General features: G+C 62.8%; 1 protein-coding gene across 10 annotated transcripts in view; it reads left to right on the top strand.

Annotated features, from left to right (window-relative positions):
- PACS2 (phosphofurin acidic cluster sorting protein 2) overlaps window positions 1-12,742 on the top strand; it is a 53,319-nt gene extending 40,577 nt beyond the window's left edge. For 5 of the 10 annotated variants that reach the window (XM_074326748.2, XM_074326749.2, XM_074326750.2 and 2 more), the window contains exons 13-25: window positions 57-189; window positions 345-449; window positions 523-629; window positions 978-1,132; window positions 1,538-1,648; window positions 1,977-2,085; window positions 2,901-2,933; window positions 6,071-6,113; window positions 7,325-7,367; window positions 7,594-7,729; window positions 8,475-8,701; window positions 8,882-8,995; window positions 9,649-12,742. In XM_074326748.2, the coding sequence (XP_074182849.1) occupies window positions 57-189; window positions 345-449; window positions 523-629; window positions 978-1,132; window positions 1,538-1,648; window positions 1,977-2,085; window positions 2,901-2,933; window positions 6,071-6,113; window positions 7,325-7,367; window positions 7,594-7,729; window positions 8,475-8,701; window positions 8,882-8,995; window positions 9,649-9,767 (1,435 nt within the window). In that variant the 3' untranslated portion in view covers window positions 9,768-12,742. Of the gene's footprint in view, window positions 1-56; window positions 190-344; window positions 450-522; window positions 630-977; window positions 1,133-1,537; window positions 1,649-1,976; window positions 2,086-2,900; window positions 2,934-6,070; window positions 6,114-7,324; window positions 7,368-7,593; window positions 7,730-8,474; window positions 8,702-8,881; window positions 8,996-9,648 lie in introns of those variants that run through there. The other 5 variants (XM_074326753.2, XM_074326756.2, XM_074326754.2 and 2 more) reach the window with 3 other exon arrangements.
- Window positions 12,743-12,917: the final 175 nt, after the last annotated feature.

A 12,917-nucleotide genomic window follows, 5' to 3' on the forward strand; every position in this document is an offset into this window, starting at 1 on the left:
CCCTCCTCTGGGGCAGTGAGCATGTGGGCCTGCCCCAGCCTGGCCTGTCCCCACAGGACCGAGGGCAAGCTGGCCGGCCGCCGGGGCCGGAGCACATCCCTGAAGGAGCGGCAGGCAGTCCGGCCGCAGAACGAGCGGGCCAACAGCCTGGACAGTGAGCGCTGCCCGGACACGCGGAGCCAGCTGCAGGTAGGCAGGGCTGCGTCCTCGCAGCTGTGACAGCCCCACGGGGCCTTTAGCCTGTGGCCTCTGTCCAGAGCTGAGTTCTGCCCACTCCGGGCAGCTGCAGCGGGGCTGGGGGCGCGGCGCCCCGGCCTCCCATGTGGACGGACCTGTGTCTGCAGATCCCCCGGAAGACCGTGTACGACCAGCTGAACCACATTCTCATCTCGGACGACCAGCTGCCGGAGAACATCATCCTCGTCAACACGGCCGACTGGCAGGGGCAGGTGGGTGGCGACCCCCCAGCGGGGCCGGGTGGGGTGGGGAGGCTGCAGCCCACCGTGCGCCCTTGCTCCCCAGTTCCTCTCGGACATCCTGCAGCGGCACACACTGCCCGTGGTGTGCACGTGCTCCGCGGCGGACGTGCAGGCGGCCTTCAGCACCATCGTCTCGCGGATACAGAGATAGTGAGTCCCGCGCCCATGGCGTTGCCACTGGGTGTCTGTTGGGGTTCCCACTCCCAGCCTTGCCTGTGGCTCCATCGTGGGAGCTGCCGATGTATTCCAGATGTGCCGGCCTGCAGGCTCCCCACAGTCCCGAATTCTCCTGGATCTGGGGGGGAGGCCAGTGGGCATTCCCACTGTTGGGGGGCCATGAGGGTCGAGAGAGGCTGCAGCTGCCCCTCCGAGTGGGACAGGCCCTGGCTCAGGGGAGCGGGGGCAGTGCTCACTCAGGGCTGAGCGGCGACCACGGTCCTGCCCGGGAGGACAGCGCCCTGAGACGCCCGCGTCCTCTGTCCTGCCTGCCCACCACAGCTGCAACTGCAACTCGCAGCCCCCAACGCCCGTGAAGATCGCGGTGGCGGGGGCACAGCACTACCTCAGCGCCGTGCTGCGGCTGTTCGTGGAGCAGCTGTCCCACAAGACCCCCGATTGGCTGGGCTACATGCGTTTCCTCGTCATCCCACTGGGTGAGGCCTCGGAGCTCGCCTGGGTGGAGCCTTGGCATGCAGTGGGGGGGCAAGCCTTGGCATGCAGTGGGGGGGGCAGGCCGAGGCCCTTGTCCTCGCTCCATAAGTCGGTGCTACATTTGCTTTCTGTTGTCAGAAATGCACCACAGCTTAGTTATAAATCCTTTAAATGACCAAAACCCTGCGTCCTTGAGCTCTGCTCATTTTGCTGTACACAATTCACTCTATTACAAACATCTATAGCTGTCAGTCTGCTGGGAAGTGACTAGTCTGCAGCAGCAAAGAGCGTCTGGTCTCCCTGCTCCCACGGGTGCAGGCTGTGGGTGGGGCCGGGCGCAGGCTGTGGGTGGGGCCGGGCGCAGGCTGTGGGCCAGGCCGCCTGCCTTGACGCTATCCTACCTGTAGGCTCCCACCCTGTGGCCAGGTACCTGGGCTCCGTGGATTACCGCTACAACAACTTCTTCCAGGACCTGGCCTGGAGGGACCTGTTCAACAAGCTAGAGGCCCAGAGCGCTGGTGAGGCCCACACCACCAAGATGAGACCCCCGTGTGCCCACCTCTTTCCCAGGCTATAGCTGTGCATGAGTACCTGGAGTGTCCCCACAAGCCACACAACTTGCTGGGGGGCTGGGCTGGGAGACACAGGGCGGGACTCTGAGGGAGGGATCTTCACGATCCGGGGATGCCTTGCTGCCCTTGCCTGGGACCCCGTGAGGGTGGAGGTCAGAGGGCCCCTCAGCCTCCCCAGGGTGGTACCACTGCTGGACCCTGCTGGGCAGCCTCAGGGAAGTAGATGTGGACTGGGGCCCGACTCGGACCTCATGCCGCTGGGCTTCTCGTGCAGTGCAGGACACGCCAGACATCGTGTCCAGAATCACGCAGTACATCGCAGGGGCCAACTGCGCCCACCAGCTGCCCATCGCAGAGGCCATGCTGACCTACAAGCAGAAGAGGTACCTGGCTGGGCCCTGGCCAGGGCGAGGTGCAGGGGCTGCAAGAGAGCACCTAGGTCCATGCCGCAGACCCAGGCCGCCTGTGGCCACCATCCCTCCCACTGCTGACCTCAGCCCAGCCAGCCTGCGTCCCAGCTCCTTGGGTGGCACATTAGGGGCTCTGAGAATGGCCATCAGGGACAAACCCGGTAGGCCAGGGGGTGGGACTGGAGCTGGGCTTGGAGCTAAGGCTGTGTCCTGGTCCTTGACCACAGGACCCCTCACTGGCCCCAAATGGGAGTTAAAGTAAGCTGCTCATGTTATCGCGCTATTTCTGTGTGTGTTGCCGCTCCCCATAGTGAAAGTTAAAAGAGCAGCTGTCATGTGCCCAGCCCCTAGCAATGATCTGCTCACTTGAATCCAGGCACACGCCCCAACAGCCAGGGCTTTCCGGGCCAGGGGCCAAATTCCCACCCAGCTGCTCGGCCTGGGTGATGTGGAGCTGGGTGCACAGGCCAGGGCCTCGGACATGGCAGGTCCTCTGGGAGCCCTGGGCGGGCCAAGGGCCCATCCTTGGGAGGTGAGCTAGATTGGCAGGCTCTGCAGCCAATCACACGAGGTAAAGCATCTCTGCTCCTAGGGTTACATCTTCCCTGCAGCGGAAGACAAATTAATTCAAGTGTCGTGGAGGGGCTGAGGCCTGTGCAGCCCCCAGCTGCCACTCTTCCTGGCCAGAGGGGCACACCATCCCTGCGCAGGGACCTCTGCCGGCTGTGCCTGGGCTTCCGCGCGTACAATAACATGTCTGTTTTCTCTCTTGGTGGCTTTCTGAAAAGGAAAAAGAACTTTCAGTTTGACTTTACCCTCAGGTACCACTGTTTCTGGATCCGTGCCCTCCCTCTGTCCCCAGGCTGGTCTTTAGGGCTGTTTAGCAGTGTCAGCAGGTGGGGGTGCGTCCCAAAGGGCCACCGCCCCAGATTCACTCCCCCACTGCCCACTTCCTCCCCGACTGCACCGGCCAGGGCCTGTCCCTTCCTCAGCACCCCAGCGGGTTTATGGATCAGAAAACCCTGCAGCTGGCGGTCGGCCAGCGGGCTGTCCTGTCTGTTTCAGTCCCGAGATTTGGTTTAAAAAGTGGCTGAGTTCAGCCCTGCAGTGAGTAAATGTGTTTCATTTCTGAAGTCATATGTGGCACTGCCTCTTAAGTTAGAAGCAGGTGCCTAGGATCAAGTTTGAGCCTCTGGCTGCTGACACCACACTGGCCGCGTGCGGGCTTTGCTCCCAGCACATGGTCACGAGCCCGGCTCCCGTGATGATGGCCCTAGGAGGACAGCATTAATGCTGATGGCAAACGTGGGGACCGAGGCAAGCAAGGATGGGGACTTGCCCTGGATGACAGCGGTCAGTGCCCTGCACAGAGGGTTTTCTCAGAGAAGTTGTGTGGCTTACCAGGAGAGGTGGCCGGACCACTGAGACCCCCACATGCGGGTCAAGGGCTTTTCACCTCAAGTAGGCTGCATCCTTTGAAAACTGAAAGCATGTCTGTTGAGAGCTGAACCCCGGGCCTCCACAGAGCCGCCTCTCACGCGGCCCCTCTCGACCCTCCCTTGGGCACCCTCCACTCTGGGTCTTGGGTTATTTGCTCTCCTGGGAACGCGCCCCCCCCCCCCCAGCGCAGGGTCATTGGTCCCAGGTGGCCTCCCTGCTGGGCCCTGGGACAGACTAGAGGGAGGGTCTGAGCTCCTTGGACCACCCTGCTAAACAGGCCTTTGCGGGCTCGAGAAAGACCAGCCGCCATGTGCCCCACTGCCCCTCCCTCGAGCCGCCCGGGCCTGTGGCACAAGGAGCCTCCGCATGCCTCGCGGCCTGGGCCCAGCTTCTCCTCTTCCCGGTTGGCTCATCTGAGCAGCAAGCCCAGGTTTTGCGGGACCCTGACCCTCCTCCCGTGCCCCCCCCACCTTCGCGTTACAGTGGTGACACCGGCACTGGGGGTGGGAGTGGGCTGCGAATGCCTTGGGTGGAGGCTCGTGAAGGCCCCGTGTGTCGGCACCCTTAGAGTTCAGGGCCAGGAAGTCAGCAGGTCAGCCTTAGGACCCTTCTGTCCACCCAGGAGACCCAGCAGAGGGTGTGGGCAGCCCTCCTGGCCCCTCTCCAGCCTGAACCCCCTGAGAGCGTCTGCAGGGAGGGTCCTGTTTCTCAGCACCCAGTTCCCCGCTGAGGTCACCCACCTGCTGTGTGCAGCCCAGTGGCTTTGGGGGCTGTGGGGACACTCAGTGCCCCGGTCCGGCTCCCACACCCTGAGCCCTGATGTGAAGGTTACACTCATGTGATGTGTCTCATGAGCGAGACCCAGAGCTGGGGGTGTGGCCACCCCCGCCACGGACGCTTGTGTCCCCCTCTGTAAGCAGGGTTCAGGTTGAGGGGTCTCAGTGGTAAGCCGGTGTCACCCCTGTCACGCCAGGCACGTGTCCAGCGCTGGCTGTCGTGTGCATGGCCCAGAGGCACAGCTTGGCTTGGGGCCTTCCAGCAGCATCCCTGGGCCATGTGCTTCTCTGAGTCCAGGCCCTTCAAGGCCATCGCCTGACTTCCTGCGTGCCGCTCGTGGGGAGGGTCGTGGGGACAGTGGCTTGCGAGTGGCCTGTGGGCTAGAGCCTCCCGTGTACTGGGCGCAGGAGCCCACGGGACCGCCTGCCTCCTGCTGCCTTGCATGCAGAAGCCAGCCTGGGCACTGCATCTGTTGGCTTTACTGTTTGAAACAGGAAATGGGGGACATTTTTCTCCTTTGCCTGCATTCCCCTTAGAGAGGACAGAAAGGCTGGGAGTTTGGTCATTTTCAGTGAGACACACTGACTCTGTAGGCTCTTCCATCCAGACACATTTTCTGGGTGTTGTATGCAGGTGGCGTGGGCCGTGTTGGGGCCGAGACTGTGGACCCCCATGTCTAGGTGGCACCTGGGGGAGGGCGGGTGCTGTGGCTGCTGTCCCTTCATGCAGGTGACAGGGCTCAGGGCAGCACTCCTGCCAGGACCAGCCTTGAACAGCCGCACGTCTGTGCCAGCCCCTGGGCACACTGTAGGGAGCACCAGCCAGGCTCCAGGGAGCTGGTTCTCGGGGCGCCATCCCCAGGCCTGCTCGCTGCAGAAGTCTCTCCCGAAGGACCCTGTACCTGGTAACACCCCTCAGGCCAGCACGGGCAGAGGCATCTGCAGAAGAGTCCCGCAGGCTCTGCAGTGTGGGGAACAACACAGAGGTGGCTCTGAGAGTGGCCCAGAGGGCTGGACCTCGGCAGCAGACACCACCAGCCAAGGAAGCGGCCGAGGAGGCACAGCCCTTCTCGAAGGCCACAGGAGGGGCAGAGGGCCCAGACTGGCCGTGCCCTGTGGACCGTCCCAAAGGCCAGGAAGGACACACTTGTCCAGCCTGAGTCCTATGGGACGTCCCCTCGGGCCACAGCCCAGGCCAGGGTGGAGCCCGGCCAGCAGGCCGCCTGCTGCAGAGGCTGGCCATGGGGGCTTCCCCACGCCTCCGTGCTGACCGTGGTTCCAGGGAAGCCACCCTTGTGCTGGCCGCTGTCCAGAGCCAGCTGCAGACAGCGTGCCCCACCTGGCACATGCCGGCAGCTCAGGACGGCAGCACGGCAAGAGTTAGGCCTCATCTGCGAGCTGCCCTTGGGCGTCATTGTGTTATAGAGTGGTGTGTGCACCCCGTGAGCGAGGCCCAGGGCCTGGGGCACAGCCTCCCACCCCAGCCTCATCTCCAGTCGGAATCACCTTTGCCCAAACTGTCTGCGCCGTGGCTTTGGGGCAGTCACCCTCATCATGGAGGAGGCCCAGACTGTCTCTGGGGGTCCCAGGGGCTCCCCCTCCCCCTCCAGTGCACACAGCTGTGCCCCTCTCCTGGCATGTGGGAAGGGGCCTGGGGCCTGAAGGTCCAGGCCGGGCACTGCGCCCATGTGGGTGGGTGGGTGGGCGTGTCCTGAGAGCACTAACCCTGTGTTTGCTCACAGCCCTGACGAGGAGTCCTCGCAGAAGTTCATTCCCTTCGTGGGGGTGAGTAGCCTTGCTCTGCCTACCTGGGGAGACTGTTAACCAAAATGTCAAGTTTTGTCAGCCTGTTGTTGCATTAAGTTGATATATTCCAGAACCTTCTTCACCAGTTTGAGCAGAGGACTTACTTTAACCCCCCCCCCCATCTTAAAGCCCGTTATCTTTCTCCCGTGTTGAGTTGGGGTAGGGCCCAGGGACATAGGGCTTCAGGACAGGTCCCACCTGCCTGGGGGCAGAGGGGTGCCTCCGTCCTATATGAGCCAAAGCACAGGGAGGGGTGGCCCTGTGCCACTTACTCACCTGGGGTGTGGCCTACAAACCAGGAGGCTCAGTGCCAGCCAGCTGCTGTCCCTCTCCCATCCCGAGTTTTTGCAGCCTTGTACCCACTGGTGGCCTCCAGCGAGGTGTCTGCTGTGACAGCCATAGGTAGCCTAGACAGTGGGCCACAGGGCAGAGCAGGGCATCTGCTCATCCTGGTCAGGCATCCTGGGAGGAAATTAGTCTAGAGCAGCCTGTCCATGGAACCCTCTGAAGTGACAGGACGGCGCTGCAGTATTGGATACAGCAGCCACAAGTCTTCTCTGGACACTTGAAATGCCACCGTGTGACCAAAGTATGACTTGTCATTGTAATTCACTCTATCTTGCGTAGTCGTCCACACGAGTCTTGGAGTCCCAGCCATCCACACGGGGGTTTGGAGCAGCACCTGCCTGCGCCCGGCGCCTGGTGCAGGCCGCAGGGCTCCGTGTCCAAGCTGGGGAGGGCTCCCTCAGTGCCCTCACTTCACCCACATCTGGGCCTGGCCACTCACACAGGCTCCCAGCTTGCTGAGGGTTAGCCATGGGGGAGGGCACCTCTCCTGCCGAAGGTCATGTGCGTCCTGAGCACTGGCTGCAGCTCGGGAACAGCCCAGGGGCTACTGGCTGCTGTGGACCCTCCCCGAGTGCAGGACGGCCAGGGGCATGCTGCAAGGCGGGAGTCTCCCACATGGCCCGTGAGGGAGGCTCCCTCGCCCTGGCAGTAGGGCCCTGAGCGTGGCTTTGCCCATGGGCAGGAGGCACTGGGACCGGGCTCTGCCCAGGAGCCTGACTGGCGGGCGGCACCTGGTTGGCCCAGGAAGCCAGGGCCCGGCCTGGGGCTGGAGCCTGGGTATCAGTGGCGGCGGGGCTGGCCGCCACCCCACGCTGCTGCCAGCCAGGTCTGTTCCTTTCTAGGTGGTGAAAGTGGGAATCGTGGAACCATCCTCGGCCACGTCAGGTAACCCCACCCTCCCTCCCCTCAGGGCTGGGTTGCAGGGCGGGCAGGGAGGCTTGTCCATGCCCACTGGGCATTTCTGCTCACTGAGGGGGGTCGTCCCTGAAAGCCCAGGAGGCCTGGCAGCTCCTCCCAGTGAGTGGTCCCCATGTCCCACATGCCCTCCCCAGCCCGGGGTTCTGCTGGGGCAGAGCAACGGGGGAACTCAGCGTCCCCCGACTCCCCAAAGGTGACTCGGACGACGCAGCACCCTCGGGCTCTAGTGTGCTCTCGTCCACCCCGCCGTCCACGTCTCCCGCCGCCAAGGAGGCCTCGCCCACCCCGCCCTCCTCCCCATCAGTGAGCGGGGGCCTGTCTTCCCCCAGGTAACGCAGCTGTGTGGGGGCTTCTCTGCTCGTGTGGTGCCCACCCGCTCCCTACACGTGCTGCCCTGATTCCTGCTCCTCACCCGTAGTGGGCTTGGGTCAGAGAATGCTGCCAATTGCTCCTGGTCACTGGCCACCCCCTGAGGTGCCAGGAAGCCGAGGGTCTGGCAGGAGGGTGGGCTCAGAGCAGTCTTGGGGAGGCGACATATTGACGACTGCTGAGAGGACACGGGCTGTCTTGGACAAGGGTGCCCCGTCATGGCTGGCAGGGCACAGGGCCTGGGGACAGCATTGCTAGGGACAGAAGGGTAAGTAAACGGGGTGCTCTGTACACAGGTGGGGGTTCTGGGAGCCACGATAGGGGCAGAAGGTGTTAGAGACGGGAGGCTGCTCAGCAGCCCCTCTCTGTGCCCTTGTGGCTCGTGAGCAGAAGTCACCCAGACTGAACTGTGGGATCTGGGGGAGTCCTCGCACGTGTGGGGGCCGTGGGGTTGCAGGACAGCAGGCCCAGACAGCCCGGCATCGCGACAATGCAAAAAGGCCATGGGCACAGACTGGGCTGTCCCAGGAGTCCAGGGACGGCCCTACAGTGAGCTGCAGGTCAGACAGTCAGCACAGGCGGCAGCTGCAGGTCAGCCAGTCAGCACAGGCGGCAGCTGCAGGTCAGCCAGTCAGCACAGGCGGCAGCTGGCACCGTCCTGCCCGCGTCTGAGGGTGGGTGGTGAGCCTCCCTCTGCTTCCCCAGCCAGGGTGTCGGCGCTGAGCTGATGGGGCTGCAGGTGGATTACTGGACGGCGGCCCAGCCCACAGACAGGAAGAGAGACGCAGAGAAGAAGGACCTGCCTGCCGCCAAAAACACGCTCAAGTGCACCTTCCGGTCTCTCCAGGTCAGCAGGCTGCCCAGCAGCGGCGAGGCCTCGGCCACGCCCACCATGTCCATGACTGTGGTCACCAAGGAGAAGAACAAGAAGGGTGAGGTGGGGGTGGGTCTGGGCCCCTCTGACCAGAGCCCCAGGCAGAGGCCACCTGGGCGGGAGGGCGGGCAGGCGCCATGGGCATGGCGAGAAGTGGGCGTGTGGTGGGCAGGGGTCGGAGGGCCAGGCCAGGCGCTGGAGGAGCCACAGGAGGACAGCGTGGCCCCTTCCCTCCTAGTGATGTTTCTGCCCAAGAAAACCAAGGACAAGGATGCGGAGTCCAAGAGCCAGTGTATCCAGGGCATCAGCCGCCTCATCTGCACGGCCAAGCACCAGCAGAACATGCTGCGGGGTGAGCGTCCCCGTGGCTGGGCCCTGACCAGGGCCCCGGTCCTGTGGAAAGTAGGGAGCACAGCAGCCCCCTTGGGCATCTTCCTGAGTGAGCACAGGAAGTGCCAGTTTGCTGTGGAGGGGGCATCCGAGCCGTGCTCGGAACACGTGTCTTTAAGGCACTCGTGTGCATGTGACAGCTTTTCAAGTTCCGAGCAATAATTTTTCGATCCTGTCTGCTCTTCTCGAAGCCTGACTGTGTCTCAGGTGTTTTCTGGAAGACACTCTACACTGACTGAAACGGGGCTCCAGGGGCTCACGGTTCTCTTCCCACGAGCTAGAGTCTGATGGCCTCGGGGTTCGAGAACCACCAGCCTCCCTGCCTTGACTTTTCTGGTTTAAATGGAGGGTGTCTGCCACCTGGTTTGCATACGGGCTGGGCAGAGGGGTGTGGACCAGCAGCTCCCCACGGTCAGTCGGGGAGAGACGGCCTCAGCAGGTGGCTCAGAGCCAGGGGAGGCTGGGTGGCAGGCCCGGCCAGCAGGTCCTCCTCCCTCCGGACGGTGGGAGCAGGCGTGTGTCACCCAGGAGCCTGGGAGCCCTGGGCTGTCGCCCCGCAGCCTGTGCTGTGTCCGGGCCACTGGGCAGGCGGGTCAGGCGGTGCTGTCTCCACAGTCCTCATCGACGGCGTGGAGTGGAACGACGTCAAGTTCTTCCAGTTGGCGGCCCAGTGGTCTTCCCACGTCAAGCACTTCCCCATCTGCACCTTCGGACACTCCAAGTCCACCTTCTAGCCCGCCCGCTGCCCTGCAGCCCTGCGACGGCCAAGCGCTGGGAGGGCCCTGCTGCTTTCCTGTTAACATTTCAGTTTACTACAGAGACAGATTCTTAAAACACAAACAAAAACCGTCTTAAAGTCCGAATGTGCTCACAACCCGGAAACTAACGCACGGTCCCCGCTGGGAGCCCCTAACTGCTCTGCTCATTAACCAGGATGTTCTGGGAGGCAGGGCGGGGACAGGCAGGCAGTGCCGAGTGTGAGAATCCCCAAAAGCGTTTCGCCTCAGAACCTGTCCTCCAGGCCCCCAGCAAGAAAGGTTCTTGTCTTTGTGTCCGTCCTCCCTGAAAGCCAGGACTCTGTTCCTCAGGGAGCTGGGCCCCGGTGGGTGGCCTGCATGGCCAGGCACAGAGCCAGGCCGCCAGAGGCCACGTCCTGAGCAGAACATGGAGGCCAGTCAGCCCAGCCCGGGGCCCCAGCCACCGACCAGCCAGCCGAGCGGCCCCAGCACCATCCACTCCTGGTTCCCAATAAACTCCAGCCTCACAGGCAGCGGAGGTCTTACAGTAGCAGATATTTTTAATGCTTCTAAATACATGTTACAACGTAGCTGCCAAACAGATGTTGCTCTTCGGAAGTCCTAGCGCCTGGGGCTGGGCAGAGCCAGCCAGCACTTCCCCCTGCCCAGCGCACACCCGCCTCCCATAATGCACTCCCTCAGGCTATTCTTGAGACACCCCTGTGCCCCAAACTTAGCAAGCACAGTGGCCTCCTGCCCCCAGCCCTAGCCCCACCTGCTGCCTGGCAGGTGTCTGTGTCACCTGCAGCACTGATGTGGCCAGTGGAAGCTCAGGCAGGGCAGTGCGGAACTGTCGGAGTGTGGGTAGGTACAGGGGCTGGCTGGCCTCTAGGCCAAGCTCCTCAGAGAGGACTGGGTCCCACCCTCTGCCTCCCGTGCAGCAGGAGGGACATCCTGACCTCCCAGCAGCCAGGGTCCTCCCCAGTCCTGCTGCCTCCCCAAAACCCCACACTCCAGGTCTCCACAAGAAGAGCCTTTAGCCTCTGCCCTGTGTGGCCCTGGGCCCCCGGCAGCCCTCCACAGGGCTGTGGGCCTGGTTTCCCAAGGCTGAGAGCCATGCAGGCTATGCTCAGAAAACAGTGCCAAATGCAGGACGGGCTGCAAGCTGCCCCGTGCTTCAGAGAACAGGCCTCACCAGCAGGCTGCAGCACAGAGGGGTCCCATCCTTGGGGAGTGGGGGAGGGCCCACCTTTCTTACCTGTGACCTACCTGCTTACCTCCTCCCCCAGGTGGCTATTCAGGGTCAGTGTCCATGGCAAAGGGCCTTGGGTCTAGTTGGCAGACAGGACTTGGGCATGACCTTGGGTGTATCCCACACCTCGGGTGCCTGTGCACAGAATGCTGGACAGAGGGCCCTTCCCCACGAGAGCCCCTCGCTGAAATACACCACCTCCAACAACACCTGGACCAGATGCCTGAAACTGAACTCTGGCTTGGGGCCCTGCTCCTCCTTGGGAACACCTGGGGTGCAGGCCACTGAGCCAGCTACCCCTTAGGCAGCCTGTGAGGCATCCACCTGCAGGTACACTGAGAAGCGAGTGAGCCATGAGACCTTAAGCCTCCCACCCTCGTTCCCACCACTGGCCTTGGGGCCTTGGTCACGGCTCAAGTTAACTTGCCAAAGGTCACTCAACAGGACAGAGGTGCAGGTGAAATGGCCTTTCTAGCTTCCGAGCTGGTTTTGAAGGAAGGGGCCAAAGGGAGCTGTCTTGTCCATCCTGGCTGTGGGTGGCCCCTTTCCTGGAGCCATCCTCCCCCATGCGCTTTCCTGTCCACTTCCGTGGCTGTGTCCTTTTACACTTAAGGGGAGGACACCCTGTGCCCCAGCCCTGCAGAGACCGCTGGTGGTGTCCTGTGCCTCAGTGCCCTGGAGGTCGTCCACACCCCGGCCACGGTGACCCACTGAGACCTGGGCTTCATTCACCTGTGCCTCAGTTTCCCCATTGGCTCAACAGAGATAGTCACATATCCCCTGCCTACCTCATGGAGCTGTTCTGAGGATACACATAAAAGCACCTTGTCCCTCAAAGGAAGGGGACACAAGCCAAAGCCATCTGAGACAGCTAATGCAGCCGTAAGCATGGGCGACGGCAGTGTGGGATGTAAAGAATGCAGACCCTGGAAAGCGACCCCACAGGACAAGAGCAGCCCCCTCAGAGCAAGGATTCCCAGCCCTTTGGGTGACCAAAAGTAACCGAAACTCAAAAAGTTAAGCTGCCAGGCACCATGGGGCAAGGCGAGGCTCCTCCTGGGTAGTGTGGGCAGGCTCTGCTCTTGCCTAGGCCCCGTGGGGGTCAGACTTGGTCCTGTAGCCCAGCCAGCTGCCTGTCTCTTCCCGCGTCTGTCCCTTGGGTCTCTGCAGCATGCAGGCAAGTATTGTGTGTCATGGCCACAGCTTGGGCATGAGAGGACGAGCCCAGAGCCGGGGGTCTGCAGAGGCGGGGGGAGGGGCGGGATCAGAGTGGCCACGGCCAGCCTTGTGGCACTGTCCTCACTGACTGCCCTCTGGGGTCTGGCCTTTGTGCTGGGACACTCGTCACACGACCAAGCCACTTGCTCTGGAGGGCCAGCTGCCTGACTTAACACCTGTTCCTTGACGCCTCCCCAGACCTTGCTGCCCATCCTGTGGCGGGCGGGAGTAATGTGCCCGGCAGGGGGGTCTGCAGGGAGAGTCCCGAGTGCTGACCTCCGTGGCACCCCTTGGAGCCGACCCTGCAGACCTCCACCCAGTTCATTGTGAGGTTTGGTTTCTAGAATGTACGTGTTGCTATTTTCTTTTTAATGGAAAACAATTAATGTAAACAGCCTTTTGGGGGAACAGATTCTAAACTCACGTATGTGAGCACATGGACTACTTCAAGGTGCTGATGCGACACTAATAAACCTGGGGGCACGCCCCCGGGCCCTCCCGCTCCTGCTGTGTGATTCCTGTCGGCGGCCACAGCCCCCTCCCTGACTCTCCATCCTCCCGCCGCGGACTCCGCCGAGTCGCAGGTGCCGGGGGTGGGGGGAGGCTGTGAGGCCGAACGGCCGGGAGTTGGGGGCCCGCAGGTGCGGGGCCTAGGGCGGCTCCGGCAGAAGAACCCA

The sequence above is a fragment of the Rhinolophus sinicus genome, chromosome 3 (assembly GCF_057876585.1).
Source record: "Rhinolophus sinicus isolate RSI-liver-muscle chromosome 3, RSI-T2T, whole genome shotgun sequence".
In the NCBI taxonomy this organism is placed as follows: domain Eukaryota; kingdom Metazoa; phylum Chordata; class Mammalia; order Chiroptera; family Rhinolophidae; genus Rhinolophus; species Rhinolophus sinicus.